Source organism: Indicator indicator, chromosome 21, assembly GCF_027791375.1.
Source record: "Indicator indicator isolate 239-I01 chromosome 21, UM_Iind_1.1, whole genome shotgun sequence".
Classification (NCBI taxonomy): domain Eukaryota; kingdom Metazoa; phylum Chordata; class Aves; order Piciformes; family Indicatoridae; genus Indicator; species Indicator indicator.
This window is the reverse complement of record NC_072030.1, coordinates 13,086,235-13,111,864: the sequence shown is the minus strand read 5'-3', so window position 1 is coordinate 13,111,864 and position 25,630 is coordinate 13,086,235. Positions and strand designations below refer to the sequence as shown.

Below are 25,630 nucleotides of genomic sequence, written 5' to 3'. Positions count from 1 at the left end.
CCTCGGTGTTTAAATCCTCCTATTCCCATTGTGCCTCTGCCTGGAAACATGGGGTGAGATTTCATGTTAGGTGACAGAGCTGACACTGACCCATGGCCCTTGGTGGAGTTCATTTTGATTGCTGAAGGTCTAGGCTACAGCTTGCACCTACTTTAGTCAGAGTGCAGGAGAGGCAGGTGCTTTGCAGAGCACTCTGTGTGTTAGCCCTGGGCTGTCCCTGCTCTCAGAGCTGGGGGAGGGTGAGCTCAGTGCGAGATCCACCTCACCACCAGACAAGATGCTGTCAGCCTCTGCTGTCTCCTCGGGGCCTGAGCTCTGCCCTTGCTTGCCTCATGTTCCAAACACTGGAACAGGTCACCCAGGGAGGTGGTGGAGGCTCCATCCTAGGAGACATTCGAGGTCAAACTTGATGGGGCCCTGAGCAACCTGATGGAGTTAGAGATGTCCCTGCTGAGCACAGGGGGGGTGGACAAGATGCCCTTTGGGGGTCACTTCCCACCTGATGCATGTTGTGATTGTGTCTCCTGCAGAAGCAGTTGTCCAGGCACTTGCTAGTGATGAATGGGAGCACCTGATTTCAAGTTGCTTTTTCTTCTCTCTCCACCCCCTAGCTGTTTTTCCTCCTGCTCTGTCACACATCCCTCTCCAGCCTGTTCCTTTCCCACGTCTCCCATCTCTGTTCTTCTCCTCCCCAAACACATGCCTGGCTCTGTCCTGCCCAGACTCTCCTCTTGCCCTCACTGCACTTGATTCAGTTACTGCCTTTCCCTGCCAAGTGCTTTTGACCATGTTGTTCCTCCAGCTTCTCCTCCAGTCCCTGCTGACAAGTGACTGGAGAGAAGCAAAGCCACTCCTTTCCTGCCTATTGTTTCCTTATCTGCCCTGGAAGAAACTCCTGGCCTCTCCTGGTTGCCAAGTGCTTATGTAGCCAGGGATATGGTTTGGCTGGGTTAGATAAACCCTGGCAGGCTCCCAGCATGTCTTGCAGATTGTTTTTTTGTGTGTGTTTGTGTCTCATTACAGCTCAACTGAATGATCTTTATCAAGAGCCAAGGTTTCACCTCATTATTTGCAGCAAAACTGCTTAGTTGTGGTCCTCACAAAGCTGAGCAAAACTGTGCTTAAATTGCTGTGTTTGGACCATTTTTGATGGCTTATGGTGACCTGCAAAGGGCTGCTCATCTCTGATGGATTGCTGCTTTTTTGCCCAGCTTGGAGGCAAAGCCAAGCAAGGTCATGGGAACTTTACTCTGCAGTTTTAGTGGAACCTCTGGAACATCTCCTGTAAACCTGATTTCACTTTGGTGCTGCTTAAAACTACAACAAAGCAGATTTGCTCCAGACTTCCACAGCTCTTCATCAGGGATCTGTTTGACCTACTCCAGTTGTAGGATGGAGAACTTCTACATCAAGGCACGTATGAAACAGCCTGAATTCCAAGATAAGAGGGCTGGGATGTTTTGGAGGGAGAGGAAGAAACTATATAAGCCAGAGAGGCTTTCCCTGTAAAAGCAACCAGCACCTGAGTTGTCACCAGACAAACTTTTTGCACGTGTCCTCACGATGAACAAGAAGTATCCCCAGCTAATTACAAAGGGTTGGTGACCTGTTCTTTGCAGAAGACCTTTTCCTCTTGCAATAGCAAGGACAATGCATGACACTTGGAAATCCATTCTGACTATCACATTGCACAGTTTTTATTTCTGGATTTGAGCCACTGGACATTTGTCATGAGAAGGGATTTTTTTTTTTTTTTTGCCCTCCCCCCTCAGGGTTTGAAAGAAGCAAGTAGTTGGGGAAGATTTAATGACATGATCTCTCCTGTCTCCCCCTTTCCTCCCTTTGGTATCTTGTGCTAAGCTCTTGAGGCAAAAACAGAAATCAGCCCTTTGCCTAAGAGCTGGTCTTTCCTTTGTAGATGGTTGCAGTTTGGTTGCTCTCTTTGAACATTTCAAGTTCTTTCAGGCATCATCAGGAGTAGTTTCTGTCTCTGAGGCCAGGCTGCTGTGTTGGCAGTACTTTGGGTTTGCAGTGGAAAACCAGTTCCTTGCAGCAGCCTGGGCAGTGCTGAATAGCTGCTAAAGCAGCACTGTTGTTTACCTGGGCTGAGCTACCAGCTTTCTGCAGTTTCTCTAGGTGTCAAAAAGCAAACTGGTTCCCAAGAAGAAAAGGAAGAGAGGGGACAGGACTAAGGAGGAAGAGGCATCAGTAGTGAGAAAATATTTGCTCTGGAAATAAGAACTGAAGGGGTGGGAAAAAAAAGAGCTGTCAGAGAAAGAAGCTGAATATTTAGGAGACTGCACTGCTGGTGGTGGTGGTGTGCTTGTGGCCATCTTTGCTGGAGCAGAAACAGTGAGATACATTCAAGGAGTCAGAAAGAGATGCAGACATTAAGGCAACCTTGACATGATTAGCCCCAATCCCAGGCTAGCTTCCTGCTACCTGTCTGGGAAATTCCAGCATCCAGAAGGATGTTACTGTTGGTGCTATTAGAAATCAACTCTAATCCTTGCTCAAAGTCTGGTAGAGCTTCAGACACCCCAGAATCTGCTTTTCATCCTAACCATTCCTTGTGATACTCAGGTATTGCCAGCTTAGAGGTGGGCAAGAACACCAGAATAAGCCCTTTACAAACCTTAAGTATCACTAGCTAATGAATTTTCCATCTGCAAGCAAAGATATAATCCCATCTTCTCCTCCAAAGAGGGGGTTACATTTATTTTTTTTTTGAAGTGGTTTGCCACAGTCCTGAGGTTGTGTCTGGTTGTGATGCACCTTGCTGAGCTTGTGAGGCTCTGTTAGGATTGAAGGGTTTGACAGAGAAGATCCAGAGCTGAGCAAAGCCAGGAGGTGTGCAAAGTCATTGCCTAATAGCTGGAGTATCTCTCCTGGGTGTTTTGAGTGAGCAAGGAGACAGCTGTTGGAGCTGGAAATTGCTCTTGAAACCATGGCCCTTTATCATAACCCAGGTGGCCTACAGCTGAACAGAAAGCCCTGGATTGATTTGGGATCAGGCTGCCTGCTTGAGAAGCACCTGGAAGCTGTTCAACTGTATCTCCTGATAAGCCATTTGTGGACATTGCTAATTAGGCACTGAGCAGAAAATAAGAGTTTTAGATAACTTGTCAGAGGGTTCTCCAGAAGGTTTCATATCACAAGCACCACCTGATCAGTTCTGTTCTCAGCTGCCTCCCTGAGGTGCAGGTTGGATGGTTGGGCAGCTCCTCCTTTTTGCAGGGAGACTTCATTTCCTTTGCTGATTGCTTCCAAGAGAAGGGTAAAGAGTGCCACTGCTGCTGGCCTCTGAGCAGCAGAAGTAGGTTTGGTTTCTGCCAGGCATGTGCAGACAGGCAGAGCCCTGTGTTTCTGCAGCACACTGCAAACCACTGGGGTGCAAAGCCCATCTGGGCTTACCCCGGAGCACTCGTGGGCAATTAGTCAGCTTTGCTTCTGTGACTTACTGTGGTCCTTTGTGTACTGACAACCCTAATCCTGTGCCTGCCAGACCTGTTGCTCATTAATGTGAAAATAGACCCTCTCCTAAAGGAGGCATTTTGCTGTAGAAGCCCCAAGATCTTCCATAGGCCCCTGGGAATAGGGGCTGGTCAGAAAGATACAGCTAAATAACCTGCTGAGAGGTGCTTAGAGGTTAGTTGTGCAGAATCAGTATCACAGCTTTTGCTACAGGGATGCTATGATTAGAGGAAGGAAGGAGGGAGAGGAAGGAGGCTCTGGACAGGGCTGAAAGCCACATCATGTTACAGCAGCTGGGATGTGATTCCTGCAGGCAGGGCTGATGGGGATCACAGCCCTCCTGAGCTCCCCATGATGATGGGCATCATGAATTGTGCTATTTTTCCCTTGATAGTGAAATCAGACTGTGCTGGGCTCCTCTTTTATGCAAACATGGGGAAGAGGAAGAGGCATAAACTGACTGGGGTGTCCTTGGACTGCAGGTAGTGAAGCTTAACAACACCTTTATGTCTGTCAGTCAGAGTCTTGGGTAGTTTAGGTAGAATTAGAATGAATCTTGTGCAGAGAAGGTTAAGGTCAGCTATTAATGCCCCTTTTTAAAACACTCCTTCTCTCCACCCTCTCCTGACCTCCTCTTTTGTGCAATACTGGCCTCACTTGTCATCCTCTGAAGCACATTTTAAATCTGTCTGGATTAAAGAGGTCACCTGAGCACCTCCTCCCCATCCCCAGCAGCAGCTGATAAGATAGGAAACTCCCTTCCAACTGTGCATGTAGATGTAGGCTGAAATCTGAGAGTAAAAGCCACGTGTGTGATTCCCCCCCACACCCCTCCCCATCCCTCCCAATCACTCACACCTCCCCATTAAGATTCATGTTCACTTATGGAGGTAAGCATCCAGCCATAGATGTCCAGATTTCTTTAGGGACCTGTGGAACAAAACCAAAAAGAAGTTTGGTTGCCACATGAATCTTACTTTTTTTTTTTTTTTTTTTTTTTTTAATCCTGTTCCTCAGTTTCAATAAGAATCCTCAGGACATAGAATGCTTCAGGTTGGAAGGGACCTTTAAAGCTCATCTAGTCCAACCCCCTCCCCTCAGAGAGCAGGGACATCTGCAACTAGATCAGGTTGCTCAGAGCCTCAAACAACCTGACCTGGAATGGTACCAGGGATGAGGAGTCTACCAACAGCAAATGCAGTAAATGTCTTTCCCCAGTGTAGCAAGAGGAGCAGCAAAAGGAGCTACCTGTTTTGTTCTTTTGACCCCCCCAAAGGGACCACTTTGAGATTCCAGTGAGCAAGAACTTCATCTGATGCCCACCACATTATCTGTAGTCCCTCTGGCCCTCAAGTCTAGGTTGGACAAGGCCTTCAGCAACCTGGTCTAGTGGAAAGTGTCCCTGCCTGTGACAGGGGGGGTTGGAACTAGAGGATATTTAAGGTCCCTTCCCACCCAAACCATTCTATGAGTCTGTGAATAAACAGCAGAACAGAGCTGCCTGGCTCACCGCATTAAACCTCTGAAAGATTTTTCCCCACCTCCACCCCAGGAATTCTCCTGGAGAATTGCACATCTGCATTAGCTCTGCAAATATTATGGGGCAGATCTGAGGTGGTTTGGGATGAAAAGTCCTCTGATAAACAGAATGCAGTCAGGAAATTCAGTTTTGTGTGGTTTCTGGCAGATCCTTCTATTGAGAGGGCAAGTCATTGCTGGGGTGGTTTCTGAGAAGACATGTAGGGAGGTGTGCTCTGTATGGTGGGCTGCTGGGCATCACCCTTCTAGGTCTCAGTGTTGCTAGCTGTAGAAGAGGACCAAAGGAAGGTTTGAAATATTTTTTTAGCCCTTCTGCATGTTGGAGCCAATCTGCTTTAATTTAAGTTGGCTTAGAATGGTTTGAGTGTGGAGATCCTTAGCCTGCAGAACACTTTCTCATGTTCACTGTCATGAATAATTCCCCTTGGAGCAACTGAGGAGGAAACACTAACCCAGAGCCTGCCTGACAAGGACTATTAGACCAGGCTTCAACTATGCCTATAGGGAACAGCCCTTTGCTGCTGGCAGGTCTCAAATGGGAACCAGCACGGGCTGTAACTTGAGTCATTCCCCTTTGATTGAGCTCAGTTTACAGCCTGGAGATGTGCTGCCAGCTCCTGAAAGCAAGAGCCATCAGCTGTCAGAGCAGTGTGTGCAGAGGCAGTCCCTGCTAGGTGAGGTTAGTACTCATCTGGAGGCCAAGCATTCAGTACTTTGACAGCAGAAGCTGCTCTGGGGGACAGTTGTTTCTTCCCCCAGGATGCAGGGAAGCAGCTTCCCAGCTGCTGTCACAAAGTCCACTAAGCCAGGGACCTTGTGCCATTTCTGCTGTGGGTCAGCATTGCTGCAGGTGTTCTTTGGCCTCTGCCATCTGAAGATTATTAACCTAGAGACTCCAGACATATCACTGGGTATGTCTGGAGGGTCTACAGTGCCCTGAATTCTCTGTTCCAGAAAACACAGGATGTCCATGGAACAATGTGTTGCAAGCTGCAGATGGTACTTGAAGGACCTTACCCAACAATGTCTATGAAGGCTTTTCCAAGAGGCTTCTCTTCATATTGGACTCCATACTTGGCACATAAAGACTTCACCAAAGGTTTCACCTTCCAGAAATTGTGCCGTGGCATCGTTGGAAAGAGGCTGGAATGGTAAAAAACAAAGCTGAGAAAGCTCAAGAGACCAACCCCAAGGGATGGGCATCTCTCTGCCTCCTCACAGGGGCTCATTATTGATGCCTTCTCCTCAAGCTGTACAAGCAGACAGAAGCAGCACAGAGAGACAGCCATGCTTTACAGCCCTCTGTTTCAAGGAGGCTTGTGGAAACCAAATGCTTTGATTCTTTGGCCATTCTGCCATGCCTCAAAGCAAAGCTGTGTCCAAGCAAGCCAACGAAAGGCAGTTTGTGCAAGAGAGGACACCACAAGTGTGCAATGGAAGGGAAGGAGGAGTGAGGAGCCAGCTGCAGTCTGGTGAGATGGATGCCCATTTCCTCTGGGCAATAATAATTGCTTCTTCCAAAGTGAAGTCCTAGTGCCTCCCTTTCCCACCTCTCATGGAACAGAGAAGAAGGTGAAGGAGCATTTGGGATCACCTTGCCCTGAACTATTCAATGGAGATCTCCAAAGTGGACTTCTAAACCAGACATCTCTACCCTAAAAGCCATCTCTTCTACATTTTGTGTTGTCACTGGCAACAGGCTGTGGCTCCAAAACCTGGTACCCAGCAGTGTCCACAGTCCCACACAACTGTCACAGCCTATGCAGCACTGAAGTGCTTCAGGGGAGAGGAGATTTCTGAAGTGGATGCTCAAGTTCAAGTAGTTAGCTTAGGAGATGAGTCCACAGCTGTTGTAACTGGTAGATATGTACCAGCAACTCCTAAGTGAACCCCAAAACACAGTTGTGAGAGAGAAAGATGCCTGTAGTAGAAGCTGAGTATGACCCCCCAGCAGTCTGTGACTCTTTGGCATACAGTAGTGCTCCAAAGATCTTTCCCCATCCCCCATGTGCACCCTTGGCAGACTTCCCTTCCCCTCAAGTGCAGTGCAGTGAGCAGCTGGTAACAGCCAAACAGTTCTGGGTCCATACTCACTGGTGCTCGATCTGAAAATTCAGGTGGCCAGTGAACCAGTCGTTGAAGAAGGACTGCTCCACATTGCAGGTGGCTGCCATCTGTGAGGGCAAGAAAGCAGCTGTGAAGGATCACCCCAACAGCAGAATGAAGCTCCTCTGGCCTGGGGCAGGGGCAGAGATGTGTCCTCCTACACTACTGAGCTGTCAAAATGATTACAGAGGTTTTGACTTCAATGTCTTGATTCAGCATTGCTGGCTCTGGGGAGAACATCTTCATGACAGAACATGAACCATGCACTAGTACCTGGAGAAAATGTTTTTCTGAGTAGATTTCTAAACCCATTTTGGGGTGAATCAGGGGTATCCTTTCCTCTCCCAGTTACCTGTGAGCTAAGCCAGTCTCTGTGCTTCTCACTGTCAATTTCCATTGGGATGTGATTCATCTGGGTGACCCACACAAACCAGTGACTCTCCAGAAACCTTCAAAAACAAACAGGCAGAGAAGATGACAATTGATATTGGAGACTGGGATTGATATTGGAGATTGACCCTACTGGGTCAGTAGGGTGGGACTGAGCAGCTGGAGATGCTGTTGGGAGCAGCTGCAACTGGGTGCAGCTGCTGGGATCCCAGGATGTTAGGGGTTGGAAGGGACCTCTGAAGATCATCCAGTCCAACCCCCCTGCCAGAGCAGGACCATAGAATGCAGCACAGGTCACACAGGAACACATCCAGATGGGGCTGAAAATCCCCGAGGAGACTCCACAACCTCTCTGGGCAGCCTGTTCCAGTGCTCTGTGACCCTCACACTGAAGAAGTTCCTCCTCATGTGGAGGTGGCACCTCCTGTGCTGGAGTTTCTCTCCATTGCCCCTTGTCCTAGCACAGGGTGCAAGTGAGCAGAGCCTGTCCCCTGCCTCCTGACCCCCAGCCCTCAGCTATTGATAGACATTGATCAGATCCCCTCTCAGTCTTCTCTTCTCCAGACTGAACAGCCCCAGGGCTCTCAGCCTCTCCTCCCAGGGCAGTGCTCCACTCCCTCAATCATCCTGGTAGCAGCCTGTGAGGAAAGCATTGCTCTGAGGTACTCTCTGGAGACCAGAGAGATGTGATCCTGGGATAAATTTCTCTTTCCTGTAACCTGTAAAGAGGTTGCACCACTGGGACTAATGCAATTATGAACAGGACATCCTACTGAGCTAGACCTCTTCCTCAGAAGTGGTTTGACCTCTCATGCTGCTTTGGATCAATAAAGATGATCTCCATGGAGAGACTTAGATGTCTCTTGAGGAGGTAGCTGTCCAGAAGCATCCTTGTTCTAGTCTTCAAGCTTTTTTTTTTTTTTTTTCTTTTTTTTTCTGAAAGAGCAGATGATCTGAATGTGCAGTTTTGCCTTTGTTGCTTAATCAAAGTACAGAAGTTTGGGAAATAAAGGGTGGGTTGTTTTTTTTTTTTTTTTTCCAGCTTGATTTCAGACCAGAAACGTTGGCAAGACACTTACACAAAGCTTTGCATCTCCTCTTTTCTTTAGGTCTGAGGTGTTTTGAAACCATGAAAACTGAGGTCATGAGCAGTGACACTAAATTTTGTGGAGGAAAAAACTTTTTTTTTTTTTTTTACATCTCTTGTTTTTACTCTTCCTCAAAAAAAAAACCAAAAAGAAACAAAAAAAGAAACCAAACCCCAACCCTAATTTTTCTTTTAAAAAATGTTTTTTTTCCACTGTGACAGAATATATGCTTAAAACTAAACTACTTTGAGAGTGCTGGAGCCCTGGAGCAGGCTGCTCAGAGAGGTTGTGGAGTCTCCTTCTCTGCAGAGATTCCAAACCCCCTCTGGGCAAGCTGCTGTGGGTGCCCTGCTTTAGCAGAGGGGTTGGACTTGGATGATCTCCAGAGGTACCTTCCAACCCCTGCCATGCTGGGATTCTGTGTAATGCTGATTGTGGGACTGCCCTTTGGCACCAGCCAGCATACAGGTCATGCATCTTCCACACTGGGAGAAGTGGTGAGCAAAGCTAGTACAGTGCTCAGGAGGGTTCATGAATTACCTTCCCAGTAAGCTGGGAAGCACTCTGGAAGGGTCCAGCCTTGCCCCAAGTGGGAAAAAAAATGCATAAATGTGTTGGGATTGGGCAGAGTGTGAGAAAAGGGAATGAGGAAAGAGTGGAGAATCCTGGCTGACCCATCAGAGGACAGGGGAAGGTGCAGGCAGGGGAAGATGTTGAGCACTAGAACCTACTCTGCTATGGGGAGGTAGAACTGGGAGATGATAAGAGAGAAGTGAAGCAGTGAGAATAGCCAGGATAACACACAGTGAGGTCAGGGACTGCAGAGAACCTAAAGAGGGAAGGGCCCAGCAGAGCTGAGACTTGGTTCATCTGGCACTGGAGGGAAGGGAGAGCAGTGGGGGATGCCCTTTGTCTCCTACCTGACAAAAGTGAGGAGAAACAGGGATCCCAGAACGCCATAGAATGGGATGTATGTGATGAAGTAGCGAATGTAGTAGCTGATGGCCCAGGCTAGGTCCTAGGGGAAGAGACAAGACATTAGGCATCACTTTGCCTGAGACATTAGGCATCATTTTCCTGAGACAAGACATTAGGCATCATTTTGCCTATCTCAGGTAATATGTCCTTGCTGCTGCTGGTTGGGATGCTGGGTAATTAATACAGCAACAGGTGATCTCTGCCCACTGGTCTCCCTCCAATCCCTGCTCCCTGGTCTCCCTCCCTACTCAAGGGTGACTTCCAGCCAGGCCCCATGGAGATGGAGGGAAGGTTTCACTCACCGCCCAGAACCTGCGCTTGATCATGGTCGAGATGATTTGGATTTGGAAATACACAGGGATGAGCAGAGGTGGGAAGACTGCAAAGCAAAGGGAGATGTTTTGGCCATCAGAGGGGTGGAGAGGTGTGTGGCATGAGTGAGCCAGTGATTTAGAACTGGTTCTAGGGAAAGTCTGCCTTGGTGAGAAGGGTGAGGTGCTGTTGATGGGAGCTGGTTGCCTTTCTGTGAAGAAAGGAGGCTCTGCTCATCTTGACTTACCAAGATGATTTATCAAGGCCCATTGGTCTTGGCTTATCAAAGAGCATTGACTGACAACATGCATTTTTTTTTCCCCCATGGATCCTCTCACAGAGAGGTCATCCCCCCCATTGCCTTGTTTGCTTTGCTTTGCTTTGCTTTGCATGACCATGCTGGCAATGTTCAAGATGCTTGGATATCACTGAAGAATATCCTGAACTGATTTGGGGACCTGCACAAGGTCCTGAGTTGGGGTAGGATGAGTTGAGACTTAAGGAGTTAACATAGCAGGGGTTGGGAAGGTCAACTGGCATTCAGGGAGAAAAAAAGAGAATGCAGGACAGATACTCACTGAGGAAGAAGTACTCATGCTGGTGGTTGTAAGGCAGATACTTCAACTTCTTCTTGCCATACTGCAGAACACAGAGGGGAAAGCTCAGGCTTGGATTATGACACTCAGGTGCAAGAGAAGATTCTCTACAGTACTTCATTGTTTATTGACTGGAGAGTTTTGACCAAATTCCCACCACCAGGTAAAAAGTGTTTTGGTATGGTTAAAGATCTTAACTCCAATTGTGCCAGGTGTAAATTCCTTTCGTAGTCTTCTGGCTTGACAGTGAGAGAATTTCTATTTACTTGAGAGCCTGATGGCATTTAAATGCATTTCTTCTCCTTCTTCCATGCCCATGGCTGTGCTAAGAGCTGCTGTTATCTCCATCACTACCCATATGAATGTGCTATCCTACCCTGATCCTGTATTACTACAGAGTCATACAATGCACTGGGTTGGAAGCCACCTCTAGAAGTCTAGTCCAACCCCTCCTCAGTAAGCACAGACACCCCCAACTAGATCAGGTTGCTCAGAGCCCCATCAAGCTTGACCTTGAGTGTCTCCAGGGATGAGGCCTCCACCACCTCCTTGGGCAACCTGTTCCAGTGTTCCACCACCCTCATAGTAAAGACCTTCTTGCTAATGTCTATGGTCTTCCTACAGAGAGCAGATGCAGAGAAGTTTTTTCCAACCATAGTTTCAGAGCTTGAGTTGTTGCATTTTTGCAGGTGCCTGTTTCTTCTCAGTGAAGAGAAGGAGCCAAAAGCACCTGATCTCCCAACCTCATCTCTCTACTGAAATATCTAGAGCTATACAGAAGTGCTTTTCCTGAACTCCAGGAGCAGAAGATTCTCCATGGAAAACATGGATTGCTGTGAACGTGCATTTTTGCTTCCAACCTCTCAACTCCCTGATGAAGGTAAGTCCTGCAAGCACCAATAAATCAGCCAGATCTTTCAGGTCTGAGCTCTGAAGGGTTGTGTGCTTTAGGATTCTGTCCAAGTGTGAAGGAGTGTTGGGGTGGGCTGATGCTGGTCTAATATTTCAGATACTTTGTAAGAGGGAGATCCAACTCTCCTTATTGCCAGAAGGGTCTACATTCTTAGTTTTCCCTTTATGTGGCAGAACCACAGCTTGGTTTTAAACCCAGTTATCAGGCACAAGAGCTTCCAGTTTAAAAGCATGACACTAAGTTACATCTTCTAGATAATGGCCTTTTTTATACCCTAGGGGGTGGTTTTCATTGCAGTCATATGCAGGAGCCCTCTGGAGAATTCTGTGTGCAAAACATTCTTCTGTGCATGCCTAGATACCAATCTGCACATCCTCATCATGTATCTGGAGTTACTTTATCAGTAGGCCAAAAGCTGGCTGAGAAACCATTAACTTTTTTATGTCATGTCATGTTCCCCTCTGTTGTACTTGTTGCAGATGTTTTTTTTCTTTGGTTTCTTTGGGGTTTTTTTTGCTTTTAAAATTAGCAATCCTTGTTCCATTGTCAAAAAGACCAAGGATGGAGCACAGTTTAAGTCCTTTGGTTAGGTTTTTATGCAGTAAATTGTAAAGATTTTGGCTCTAGAGGGACAGATTGGATTAAAATCCCTTACCCCAGCCTGGGATTTCATGTGCAGCACATCAGTAGGTAGCTAATGTCAGAAATGTTGGCTTATGCAAGAAATAACCCCTCAACATGATGGCAAAGAATGAATTAGAATGAATGGTTTAGATTGGAAGGGACCTTAAAGATCATCTAGTTCCAACCCCACTGCCATGGGCAGGGACACATTAGAGGTTGGAAGGGACCTCCAGAGATCATCAGTGGAGAGGACCTTGTACAGCTTGTCTAGGGCACAGCGGGACTGACTAATACTGGAAGAATATTTTCTGTGGAACTGGGAGGTCAGTTTGGAAATACTCTGCCTGAAGTGCTGAGGAACACCATATTTTTCCCCTCATGTTGATATTTCAAGCCAGCAGGATGAAGTTGTCTCTAGCAGCTTTCTAACTTTCTTTCCACTCCACCTTCTTTACCCAAGCTTTGACACCCTCATGCTTTCATCCCAAGCTATCCCAAAACACTTTCTCCTGTGGTCACTATAGGAAATGCACTATAGGGAATTATCCAGCCAGTCTTGCTCTTCAGCCAGATGTTTGGGGAGGGTGTGCTGGCCAAACTCCTGTCAGATGAGACAAACAGATGAAATCCCTGGATGAAGCACTTCCATTTTTCCTATTTTTTTTTTTTTTTAAGCATTCCTGGAAGTCTTGACTGTGTGAATCATGTCTACCAAGACTAGCCAACTCCTGGTTTGGCACAAACACTCTCTGAAGTCCTTTGGGACAATTATTTTCTATGTTTTACCCATGTTGCCTTACCTCAACAGGCTGGGTATCTCCTAGGACAAAAATATGCAGCATGTTCACATCTGGGTCCTTCTTGAACACGTTGGGCTTGACGTGGTGTTGGAAGTGACGATGGTTCCACCAGTTTGCAGAGGCACCCTGGGCAGATACAAGCACAAGGTGTTCATCCCTGGAAAATCACTGTTCCTCTACTGGTAGGATTGCTCATTTGTTTATATAAACTACAGTCAGGTCATGGCCAAAATGTCGCTTGCTTTGGAAACCACAATGAGCAGTAAGTGGCCAAGCTCTCAGTTGCTATGAGACTGCTGGTTTCAGAGGATTTGTTTGCCCTTGCTGAGGTTTATCCATATTGAAAGAACAGGGAACAAAGATTGAATGAGTTGCATGTCACCATGTCTTCCCACATGTGAACTTGTTATTGGTAGCTGAATCACAGAGTCATAGAATCATTTAGGTTGGAAAAGACCTTTAAGATCATTGAGTCCTAACATTAGACTCCAGAGTCCATCACTAAACCCTTTTGCTACCTTAGTGATGATCATAATGGTTTCACTCTGTGAGGGAACCAGGCAAGACAAAAGTGGGTTTGGGAGGATGGGCAAAGCTGTGTCCCACCCTCTATGAGTTCCCACTGCAGGTGGATGATGAAGTGCCTGGACTGCGTTGGACCTTACGCAGGACAGAAGTTCTGAAGGCATCTTGGATGGGTGGGCTGTAGCAGGATGGGACATGGGGAAAATATTGTACCTTGTGAAAATATGAGAGGACCTTAAATCAGGGGTTTATGCAATTCAGTAAGCTTTGTCCTCAGCAGTTCCACTGAAGCTTGGGGAACTACTGTGATCTGTAACTTAGGATGATGATGGTCTCTTATTGCTTCTGCACAACAGCTCCATGTGCAATGGGCACTAACTTCTCCTCTGTGCATCTGCTCTCTGTGGAAAGGCTTAGAGCTGCAGTTTTCTACTTTAATACAGTCAAAGAGACTGCAGATGCACAGTTCCCTGGGTCCATATGTCCTTTACCTTCAAATGTCCAATGACAAACTTGTGGATGATGTGGTTCCAGGAAGACTTCTTAAAGACAGAGAGGTGTCCAAAATCGTGTTGCAGCCACCCTGCTTGGGCCTGGGATGAAGGAAATCAAATGGTTAGGAAGTTGTTTGAAACCAGAGTGAAATACAAAAGGAAATGAAGATAGAAGACAAGTTGTGAGTGTGAGAAGAGAGGGAATTAATTGAAGTGAGAAGGTGAAGATCTCTTGTTTTCATTCTCTGGAGGGGTACATAGAATCATTTAGGTTGGAAAAGACCTTTTAGTTCCTCAAGTCCAACCATAAACCTGCTGCTATGAGGTCCACCAACATGTGGGAGGTCAAAGAGGTGAGAAAAAATTGTGAGCCATGATCAGCAGTGGGGTAGGGGTGGCTAGAAGGCACCACAGTGCCAGGTATGTCATGAGTATTTGTCACTGGTGTGATTGTTTTGTGCTATTAATTACTCTAGCATGAAAAGTTCAGGGCACACTACAGTCTTCTCCTGAGTGATTTGTGTAGCCAGCGTGCTCTGTGCTTACCACTTCTCACCTGGGCAGTTGTAAGGATGCAGGCGAGGATGAGAGTTGTGATCCAACCAGTACCAAAGTACAAAACCATTAACCAAGCCACAACTTCCATTGCAATGATATGGCCCAAGTAAAGAGAGAAGAACAAAGGACTTGCTCTGAACAAGTTCATCTCCTCTGCTGTCTTCCTCAGGGTCCGGAAATCCTCCACCAGCTGGGACTGCAAAACAGACATCCAAGACACAGGGTGAAGCTTGTCAGCTTTGGACTAGATGACCTTTAAAAGTCCCTTCCAACCCAAAGGATTCTATGATTCTAAGTCTGGATGAGTCTGAGGAAGGAAGAGCAAGTGTCATAGATGCTTCTTGCCTTGCTTGGCTAAGGGAAGACCTGCCTCCACATTCACCCTGTACTCTGGCTCTTCATAGCTCTTCCCTATGAATAAACATCTGGGCTGGTCTGAGCCCACAGCCTGACCTTTTGAACCTTGAGCTAGGAAGGTAACTCAAGCCTGCTGCTGTGAATCAGCAGCACTACCTCGCTCTGTTGAGTCACATCAGCTGATGGCTCTCATCTGAATGAGCTTCACAGGTATGAAAGAGGAAGCTGGAGAAAGAGACAACTCAGTTCTTACTACTTATGCATAATTCCAGAGCTCTGATGATGAGCACCCAATATCAGAGCACTCCCTGTCTGTTTAATATGGGGGTCAGCTACTGTGCAATCATTCATGAAAGGCATTCCTGGGTTAATGTCTCTTCTATTGTGAGTGAGACAGAGAGATATCATAATCATGGCCAGTCACAAACAAGGGCAGAGGATTGAGTTTCGTGGCAAGAGTTAGTCACACCGTGCCCTGTCCCTGAATAATGGATGAACTGTCTAGGAGGGCTACAGAGCTGCCCTGAGGATGCTGACTGCTTGCTGGGTTGCTGCTTCTTAAGATTAGCCTCTGAAATGAGGGATCTGGTTCACCTCACCCAGAGATGCCTACTGCTCATGCCAGGCATGACACAAACGTGGTTGCTCTCCAGAGCTTTGCTAGTACCGTGCTCAGCAAGGGAAGCCACTTTGAGTCTCCGAGGGATGGCTCCCTGGGAGTTAATCTGCCAAAGGGAGCTACAGTGAAAGAAAGTCATGTCTTGTTCAGGTGGTGAGCAACTTGTTTGGAAGTCTTCTTGGACTTCTTTGTCCACTTCTCTCCTTCCTTTGTAACAGGCAATTGATGACATGTTTTTAGAGCTTGGTCACCAGAGGGACAATAGTCAAAAGAGGTAAAGGTAAATTTCCCAGTCCGCATCTCAGTTCCCATTCATTATGGGATAGATCCAGCCTGGGCACCTTGAATGGGCTGCTGGAGATGGAACATGATTACCACAGACACAGCTGTTGGTGGCTCTGAAGGAAAGGCTTCTGCAGCCAGTCTGAAGGTGCCATCTGCCTTCCACACACATTTGTGATCTATAGTGGGATGTGCACCTTGCTGCATGGAAGTGTTCAGATATTCTCCCTTCTCTGGAGCTGTCTGTAGTGAAGAGATCCTTATAACCTGCCTGCCTCTGACCTGGAGGACATCCTAAGAGGGGAAAAAAATGGTCGGACACACCCAGCAAAAACCCCAGGTCAGAAACAAATACTCACATTTTTATCTCGGTCGTGACTAGGTTCTCCTGGAGCAAGCTCTCCAATAAGTAATGGCTTGAGAAACTTTCTCACCAAGGTGGGATTGATATGGAAGGCTTGGAATGCATCCTGGAGAGGAAATACAAATAACTGTGTGAGAATCTGGAACTAGCTGTTGCTTCCTATTACTCCTACTCATCTGTGTCACTGTTCCTCTCTGCTGTCATCTTCCTCGTGTTCCTGTGGAAGAAGGGTGCCAGACTGAGTTAGAATCATTATAGAATGCTTTGGGCTGGAAGGGACCTTTAGAGCTCATCTAGTCCAACTCCCCTGCAGTCAGCAGGGACATCCCCAGCTGGAGCAGGTTGCTCAGAGCCCCAGACACCCTGACCTGCAATGGTTCTAGGGAAGAGGCATCTCCCACCTCTCCAGAAAACCTGGGCTAGTGTCTCACCACCCTCAGTGTGAGAAATTTCTTCCTTCTCTCCAGTCTAAAACTCCTTTTGGCTTAAGCCATCACCCCTTGTCCTGTCACAACAGGCCCTGCTCAAAAGTCTGTCCCTAGCTTTCTTATTGTCCCCTTGAAGCACTGAAAGGTCACCAGAAGGTCTCCCTGGAGCCTTCTCTTCTCCAGGCTGAACAACCCCAAGTTTCTCAGCATGGCCTCACAGCAGAGGGGTTCCAGCCTTTGGATCATTGTTACAGGCTCCTCTGGACCCACTCCAACAGATTCATGTCCTTCTTGTGCTGAGGGCTCCAGAGCTGGACCCAGCTCTTCCATCTTCTCTTTCACAGACACTGACTTCCACCTCTGTGCTCACTGTTCAGTGCAGCACTTCTAAGAGAGGCTGACAAATTTGCTTACTTAGCAGCAAGCAAGTGGTGAGATCTGGGGTGCTATCTAGACATATGGTGAAAGGCACCTCAAGAAATGTTTTCTAAGCAACTAAATACCTAAATCCTTTTAATTCCCTCAGAAGGTAGGCAGAGAGGAATTTGTGCAAATCCCCACTAGGATATAAATACCCTTTGAAAATCTGCTGCCAGGAGGCAATTCAAGAGAGGAGGTGGCTGTGGTGACTGACTGAAGATAAAAAAAGTACTACTCAGTGTCCTGGCCAGACCTGTAGATCCCAGCACTAATACAGCTGAGGAACAAGAGATGATTCTTCATTTCAGTCTCCAGACTGAAAGAGTTGGGGCTACTCAGTCTGGAGAAGTGAAGGCTCCAAGGAAACCTTATTGTGGCCTTCCAGTATCTGAAGGGGGCTACAAGAAAGCTGGGAAGGGACTTTTTAGGGTGTCAGGGAGTGATAGGACTAGGGGGAATGGAAAAAAAATAGAAATGGGTAGATTCAGATTGGATGTTAGGAAGAAATTCTTCACCATGAGGGTGGTTAGACACTGGAACAGGTTGCCCAGAGAGGTGGTGGAAGCCTCATCCCTGGAAGTTTTTAAGGCCAGGCTGGATGTGGCTCTGAGCAACCTGATCTGGTGTGAGGTGTCCCTGCCCATGGCAAGGGCGTTGGAACTAGATGATCCTTGGGGTCCCTTCCAACCCTGACCATTCTGTGATTTTGGAGAGTGTTTCTTTCTGCTTTTTGTTCTGTAAGATGAATAAGTGAATGATATCTCAACTATTCTTTACCCTGACTGTGTCAAGCTGACCCTTCTGGAACCTGACCTACATCAAAAGTCTATCTCTGGTGGTCAAAAATACCAGCTAACAACCTTGGCCCTAAAGTCCACCAAAATCAATAGAAACTGTCACCTGATTGCATGACCTTAGATTGAGCTTCAGGATAATGCTCTGACCACAGGTGTTTTGCTGTGGGAGGCAGAGAAGGAGGGAGAGTGACAGCTGATCTGAGCCAGTTAACTTGCAGTTAAAGAAATGATATATGAGAAGCTAGAGATGTGGCACTGGTGAGGGGAGAGAAGAGCTAGCTACAGGTGCAGGAGAGGAAATAAACTCTGTGGAATTACTTAAAGATGGATAAAGCTATAAAATGCCAGAAATGTAAGGAGGGTAAAGTAAGGAGCAGGGTGGGGAAAGTCATTTACATGGGGGAGGCAAAGTGAAATGCCAGAAATGAAAGTGAGGGGCAATGCTTCTCTAGAGCAGGAGAATTTCCTAGGTAGTCTCAGCTCTCATGTCAGGACCCAAACTATGTCCTTCAGGAACCAATTTCAGGGACACAGTGATTCCTGTTACCACAAGGGCATGTTTGGGTCAATTTGTCCAGGTCCAGTCATGAGGAGTGCCTCACTGGCCAAATGGCACTGGGTTACCTGCTGGTGGTACTTTATTGGTGCTAAGATGCAGGTAAAGCTCCAGGATCAGCAAAGCTGTTTCTACAACCTTGTACTGCAGTCATTTTGGATTCTCCAATGCAAAGAAATAACTTGTCCTGCATCATCAGCTTCCTTCTCTACTTTGAGGACTTTAATTGAATATTAGAAGAAACTTCTTCACTGAAAGGGTTCTCAAGTCCTGGAACAGACACCCCAGGGAGGTGGTGGAATCTCCAACCCTGAAGGGGTTTAAAAGGTGCAGAGATGTCGTGCTGAGGGACATGGTTTAGCATCAGGCTTGGTAGAGTTAGAGAATGGTTGGACTCAATGATCTTCAAGGTCTTTCCCAACCAAAGTGATTATATGATTCTTTAATTTCTGCACACTTCATCCTCTCTGGGTGTCCTCACAGCCCAGCTGAGGTTAAGAAATATTGTGCTCTCCCTTCTCTGGAGGGGATGATGCACTAAAGGACTGACTCACTCAAGGTAGCAGACCACCCCTGAGCCTTTTTTACTAGTGCTTCAGTTATTGTAGCATTTTCAGCTCTTGGACCCCATAAATGTGCCACTGAAACATCAGGTCTGGTTGATAGTTCCCCTCCCTGGTACAATTTACAGGTGATGTGGAAGAGGAAGGAAGAGCAGAATGAGTGGGGCAGTGAACAGTTGACTCTCCCTGCTGCAAGGTTATGCAATTTTGAGTTGAAAACCTCATGCAGCCCAGAAGGCAAATCATATCCTAGGCTGCATCGCAAGGAGTGTGGCCAGCAAGTCAAGAGAGGGAATCCTGCCCCTTTACTCTGCTCTTCTGAGACCCTCACCTTGAATACTGAATACTCCATCATAAGGAGGACACAGAGCTGTTGAGGGAAGCCACAAAGATGACCCAAGGGTTGGAACACCTCTGCTATGAGGACAGGCTGAGGGAGCTGAGGTTGTTCAACCTAGAGAAAAAAAGACTTTGAGGGACCTTAGAGCTGCCTTGCAATACGTGAAGAGAACCTGCAGGAAGGCTGGAGAGGGACTTTTCATAAGGGTGTCTGCAATAGGACAAGAGGGAATGGTTTTAAGTTGAGGGGAGAGTAGGTTTAGACTGGATCTTAGGAAGAAGTTCTTCAGTATGAAGGTGGTGAAATAGGCTGCCCAGGGAGGTTGTGGATGCCTTCTCCCTGGGAGTGTTCAAGGCCAGGCTGGATGAGTCCTTGAGCAGCCAAGTCTAGTTGAGAGGCATCCCTGCCCAAGGTGGGGAGGATGGAGTAGATCTCTGAGGTCCCTTCCAACCTAAGCCATTCCATGGAAGGATGGCTTTTCTATCAGCTCTTTCTCACACCTCTCCTTTACTAATAGTTCCCAAATGTAAGCTACTATCTGGAGTTTGGAATTGCCTTCCTCTGTACTAGAGGAGATACAAAGCAAAAGATAAAACTAGTCTTTGGGAAGTTCCATGTGATATTTACACCTAACCTCTCAGCTTTGTGGTCAACTAGGCAAACAAGCTGAAGTGTCTTAAAGGAAGCAGGCAAGTGGGAATTGTTCCAGCTTATTCCAGTTTTGTATTATTGAGGTGTGAACTGTGCACGAGCATTTGGAGTGCTTAGTGCAGTCAGAACAAGGAGGTTTTTTTCACACCCTCAAACATCTCTGGAACTGCAAGGTGCCTTTGCATACTCTTGCCTTCATTTTCTGAAGTGCACAAGGTGATACCAGAACAGGTGGTCCCACACTAGTACAGTGTCTCAGCATGTCAAAGTGTGGTCTAAAATGAAGGAATATTGTTAGTACCCACATGGAACATTCATGTATAAGCTATCCTGGGCACTCCTAACCTGACTGGCATGAGCTCAGCAGGTTGGACATAGCAACCACCATGGGAGCTTCTCAGTTACCTGGCTTGTGAGCATCCCAAGATGAATTAGCTCACACTCACACATTACCAAGCAGGGTATCTTTAGAGTGGCTCAGCACAGATACAGAGTTCAGTGTGTCAGTGGTAGGTGGTTGCACAGGATCCTGCAGAGGACTGATCCAGGCTAACTGGACAGCTGAGTTTCCTTTGGTGTCTTGTTTGCTGGATTGAAGGTCCTAGCTGCACAGGATGCTGAAGAGAACCTGAGAAGGATGGAAGCCATGTAGAAACTAGCAGTGTCAATATCTTAGACTGAGTTTTTATCGTTGCCTTCTCTTCCTCCTAAACTCGTCCAGTTGTGCTATCTTGCAACACAGAATGAAACTTGTTAGCTAAGCCTTGACAAGGTCAAGACTAAGGCTTTCCCACCTTGAATGAGAGATTTTTTTGGCAGCAAAGTGTTATTCACCACAAGGAAGCTGGAAACCAGGTACCAGCTCTGGTTTAGTGCTCAGAGCAGTGATGAATGATTTCAGAGCATCTCAAGACCATGCCTTCATGGAACGTGCTCTGACTATAGTGGGATGAAATGCTGGGGAGGTGGACCAGCAGTAGCAGAATCACAAATGTGTGTGTCAGTTTCCCTTGTAAGGATTTGAGACACACAGAGTAACAGATGCTTTTTTTGTTTCTGGTGGAGATACTGGAGTTAAATTCTTGAGCATCTGAGTCAAATTCCTCTGGTTTCAGCAGCAGAAAGCAAAACCTGGCCCACCTCTTTGAGGAAGAAAGCAGTTCATTCAGATTTACTGGAAGGAGGCAGCAACAACCAAAATGCATCTCAGGGCTTCAAGGCAAAGCATGGAAAATAACCACAGACCACAGGCAAATGAAGATGAATGGGAAAGCAAAGGTTAGTAATTGTGGACAATTAATTCTGCCACACACAGAGGCCCCTCCTTGCTGAGGTGTTAAGAGCCGTGGGAGGTGAACAGTTAACTTTACAGCTTGGCCTCTCCTGCTGCTTCCCATGCACATATTCGGGAAAGCTCTGAGGCAGGTTCAATTTTGTTAACTGTGGAGAGAACGTGCTCCCCGGATGAACTGCTGAAGATGATGGCTTTAAGGAGAAGCTGCAAACAATCTCCAGGGCAATTTGTTACTTTTAAAAGGTTTTGAGGTTATTTTGGTTTCGTTTTGGTTGCCTTTTTTTTTTTTTTTTAGGTTGCTGCGACACCAGAGCTAGTTGGCTGAGCCCAGCTCTGAAGTGCTGGAGCAGCAGCAAACGCTTTTCTTTTTCTCTTTTCTGTAGAAACCTGTAACTAAAGTCCCTAGAGAATTCTCTCCTGGAAAAAAATATCAGCCTACAGTACTCCTTGTGTTAAAGCCTCAAGCTCACGCTCCTCACAACCAACTATAAAGCACAGTCTAGCCCCTCATTAACCCTTTCTGGTGCTTGGCTGCTGTGACTGCATGTCAGAAGCTACACACACTGAAGAAGGGAAGACTTTGGACACCTTGCTCATGGATTCCGAGCTCCAGGCACAGTACAAACAAGAGACAAAAGACAAAACATCAGGACTCAAGCAGAGCCAAGCAATCAACCGATCCTCCAGATGCTGCGAATTGCAATGCCTCGAGGGACTTGATGGCCAAGGAGCTGCATCAATTTGGACCAACCCTTCTCCTACTGAAAGCAGCAGAAACGGCTGAGCTGGGCTCATAGCAGGTGTTAGAGAGATGGGAACAGAAGGCAGGCAGCTGGCTCACTTCTCAGTGACCACCAGGAAGGCAAATGACCTGTCAGAGGTGGCTGGTGAGAGCTGGGGGACCAAGCCCGTGTGGGGTTGGGCGGAGGGTCCTTACCGTGGCATCTTCGCCGGCGCAGTGGCTGATCACTCGTTGACCCCCCGGGTGTCTGTTTGCCCACTTGGTGACATTATAAACCTTTCGTTCTATCACCAGCCACTTGTCCGTCCTCAGGTTGTGCTTCTGGATCTCCTCCCAGGTGTAGAAGCGGAGCTGACCTTCCGGCTCCCCCGGCTCCGCTCCTTTCTCACCCCCTTTCCCCATGGGGCCACTTGCTTCTTTGTCTTCTTGCCCAAAGCAGGGAGGAGGAGGAGGGGATTGGGGGGAGCAACCTGTCTTTGCCTTTCCTAGGGAAGTGCCGGAGGGGAAGAGCTTTCCTTGCGTGGTTCACCTCAGCTGATCCCCTGCTCTCCTCCCTTTGCCACCGCTCATGTCCTCCCTTCTCTTTGTCTCTCGCCGCTCGGTCGCTTGCTCGGAAGTGCCCCCTAGCCTGGCTCTGCCCGTACTGGTGCACTTTCTGCTCGCACATAGCCCTGGTTTGTGGGAAGCTCGGCCCCTTCCACCCCCACGTCCAACATCCTCCTCCTCCCCCCCGCCCCGTTCCCCCCTCCCCTCCCGCCTCTGAATCCTCCTCCCGTGTTCCGAATCCTCCCTCTCTCAGCATCCATCTCCCCCCACACAGCATCCACCTCCCCCCGCAGCATCTCCCTCCTTCCTCCAGCATCCCCCCCAGCCCAGCATCCTCCACCCTCCAGCACCCTCCTCTCCCCCGCATCATCTCTCCCTCCCCGCAGCGTCCTCCTCCCCGGCCCTGGAATCTCCCCCCCCCCGCTCCCGCGCCAGCATCCTCCTCCCTTCTGTCCCGCTGTGCTTTCCAACGGGATCAGCAGAGCTCCTGCGCCAATCCCGCCGCTGCCGCCGCCCTCCTGGTCCCTGCCATTGGCCCCGAGCGATCTTTCGAAGCCGGCCGCCGGCAGCGGGCCAAAGCCAGGCCGCGGGGCCGGGGGCGGGACGTGCCGGCACCCCTTTCGCCTCTGCTCGGCCTCTCTGCCTCAGGATTTTGCCTCCTGCTTTGAAAAAAAAAAAAAAAACCAAACCAACCAAACAAAAAAACCCCCAACCCACAAAAAGAAACTCCCACAACATTTCCCCCCCGTTTCTTCCTCCCCCCTTTCCCCCGCTCCTTCCCCCCCCCTTTTTGATTCCTTATTCTCCCCTTTTATCAGCAGCTTTGTCACTTTACTAATTTTTGTTGTTGTTATTCCTTTTTCTCCTTTTCCCCTTCTAGTTTTTTTCCCCCTTATTTAAAATTCCTTTTTCCCAGTTTTGTTCTGTGTTGAGATTAAAAAGGAGAAGGACTTGGAGATTAAAAGCTGGACATTCCCTAGCAAGAAAGATGGAGATGGACTTTTAGCAGGGTCTGTTGGGACAGGGCAAAGAGTGATGGTTTGAAACGAAAAGAGGAAGATTTAGACTGCATAGAAGAAGAAGGTGGTGAGATGAAGGTCCAGGTTGTCCAGGGAGATGGGACATACCCCATCCCTGGAATCATTCCAGGTCAGGTTGAAGAGATTCTGAGCAACCTGTTGTAGTTGAAGATGTCCCCATCCCATGGCAGGGGTGAGGCATAGATGACCTCCAAGGTGCCTGCCAACCCAAATTATTCTATGATTTTATTTTGTCATGCTGAGTTATCGACTCAACAGCTGTCAGACTTATCAGCTTCATTTTGGCACGAGGAGAGGTGTCTGGTAGCAGGCTCAGCTGGAGATTTCCAGCCTCAGGCAATGCTTTTTGAAGAGGTGGGACAGTGCCATCTTTTCTTCGCCGTGGGGCACTTTATAATAAAACAATCCCTGCCAGGAGGTTACGCAAGGTTTGCTGTTGTGGTGTAAAAGCAAAACCACTGCTGTCTGTCTCATGGCTGAAGGTGTCTGGAAGCTCCCCAGGGCAAGGAAGTTGTGGTCCTCAGCTTTCCTGGTGATAGGTAGCTTTTCTAGTGATTGTTTTGCATTTATAAGTGGAAGGCTTATTCATCCTCTCTGTAGAAACTCTGGTTGAGTCCAAGCAGATTTCAAACACAGACATTCCAGTACCTGAAGAGGACCTACGAAAAAGCTGGGGGAGGGGCTTTTTACAAGGGCTTCTAGTAATAAGATGAGAGGAAATGGATTTAGGCTGGAAGGGGGCAGATTTAGACTGAAGATTAGGAAGAAATTCTTTACAGCAAGGGTGGTAAGACACTGGAACAGGTTGCCCAGAGGAGTTGAGGATGCCCCATCCCTGGAAGTGTTCAAGGCCAGGCTGGACAGGACCTTGAGCAACCTGGTCTAGTGGAAGGGGTTGGAATTACATGATCTTTAAGGTCCCTTCCAACCAAAACCATTCTATGTTTTTAGGGTACAGACTGCATAACCTGAGAGCATTCTGTTGCATCATCTGATATTAGGTAGGAGTGGAACAACACTACCCTTTATTTGTCTGGTCTTTCAATCACACTGTGTTCTGACCTAGTCTGGAAGAGCAGGAGAAGTAATCCATGTGGTTAACCACCAAAGGTTTTGCTTCACAAGGCTGGTTTGCTCTCTAGCCACATATCCTTTCTTGTTGCTGAAGGAAGGAGCTTATGTGCAGGGTTAGAGACCACCTCCTTCAGTAAAAGCAAGAAGTGCCTCCAGGCCTAGAACTATAGAATTACAGAATCATTTTGGTTGCAAGAGACCTTTAAGGCCATTGAGTCCAACTGTTAACTTAGCACTGCCAGGTCACCACTAAACCATATTCCTCAGCACCACATCTACAGTCCTGGTGCTGTTGTGCTTCTCTCCAGCCTCAGCCATAGCTTTGAGCAGGCACAGACAGGGGTTTTGCCTGCTGCTTTTAGCTGGTAGGAGCTGAGAATGGTGAATATCTATAAATTTCTTGCCCCTCTCCTTTTGTCCATCCATGCTCCCCACACAGACAAGAGGAGCTCAGAGTGGAGGAACATACACCACCTCTACACCAGTGAGTATCACTGTGCTGCCCTTGTGCCAAGGCATGCTATAGGTTTCCTCTCTTTCTGTCTGAGCTTACTGTTGCACAAGGACACAGCCTATGAGCAGCCTCTTCCTGTGGTGTGGGGTGACCAGAGTCAGCAATGAAAGGAATGTTTTCCTAAGGCTTGCTAGTTTTATTTAGTTTGGTTCCACACAGACCTCAGACAAGGATCATAATAAATGTCAGCAGGACATTACATTAAGGTGGACCTGAAGCTTGTGATGTGGGAGGAGTTTACCAGAACATGAGAGAAGTTTCCCGTGGTACTTTCTGTGCTGAGGTCTTTGAATTTCAGGATTTTAGTCCTGTAGACATGTCTTCATGGCATGTTGGATACTTTCACCTTTGTAAGGCTAAAGATGTTCCTTCTGTAGCCTTTCCCTTGGAACCACACACCTGGAGACTGCTGTCCTGGGGCTTGTTTTGGGGTATCCTCATGTCCTTATCCTCAGGGATTTGCACAGATTGATTCTGATGTGTTTTTCTCTCTGTGGTTGCTCCTAAAAATTGATTATGATGCATAAATGAATCATCCTTTCCTAGGCTGGTTTGATTTGGGTTTTTTTTCCCCTTTGCCTTGTAGCTTTTAGTTTATCATTTTCAAGCCTGCTGGATAATACAGCAGATAAATAATTTACATACC

At 47.5% G+C, this 25,630-nt stretch overlaps 1 protein-coding gene across 1 annotated transcript; it reads right to left on the bottom strand.

The window, feature by feature from the left end:
- Nucleotides 1-4,340: 4,340 nt before the first annotated feature.
- FADS2 (fatty acid desaturase 2) lies at nucleotides 4,341-22,356 on the bottom strand. The gene is made up of 12 exons (XM_054390474.1): nucleotides 22,006-22,356; nucleotides 16,015-16,125; nucleotides 14,396-14,593; nucleotides 13,837-13,938; nucleotides 12,821-12,946; nucleotides 10,466-10,526; nucleotides 9,878-9,954; nucleotides 9,518-9,615; nucleotides 7,472-7,568; nucleotides 7,108-7,187; nucleotides 6,031-6,156; nucleotides 4,341-4,404 (listed from the first exon to the last, which is right to left on the bottom strand). The coding sequence occupies exons 1-12, from the start codon at nucleotides 22,210-22,212 to the stop codon at nucleotides 4,353-4,355; spliced, it is 1,335 nt and encodes a 444-aa protein (XP_054246449.1). The 5' UTR covers nucleotides 22,213-22,356; the 3' UTR covers nucleotides 4,341-4,352.
- Between the last annotated feature and the right edge of the window lie 3,274 nt (nucleotides 22,357-25,630).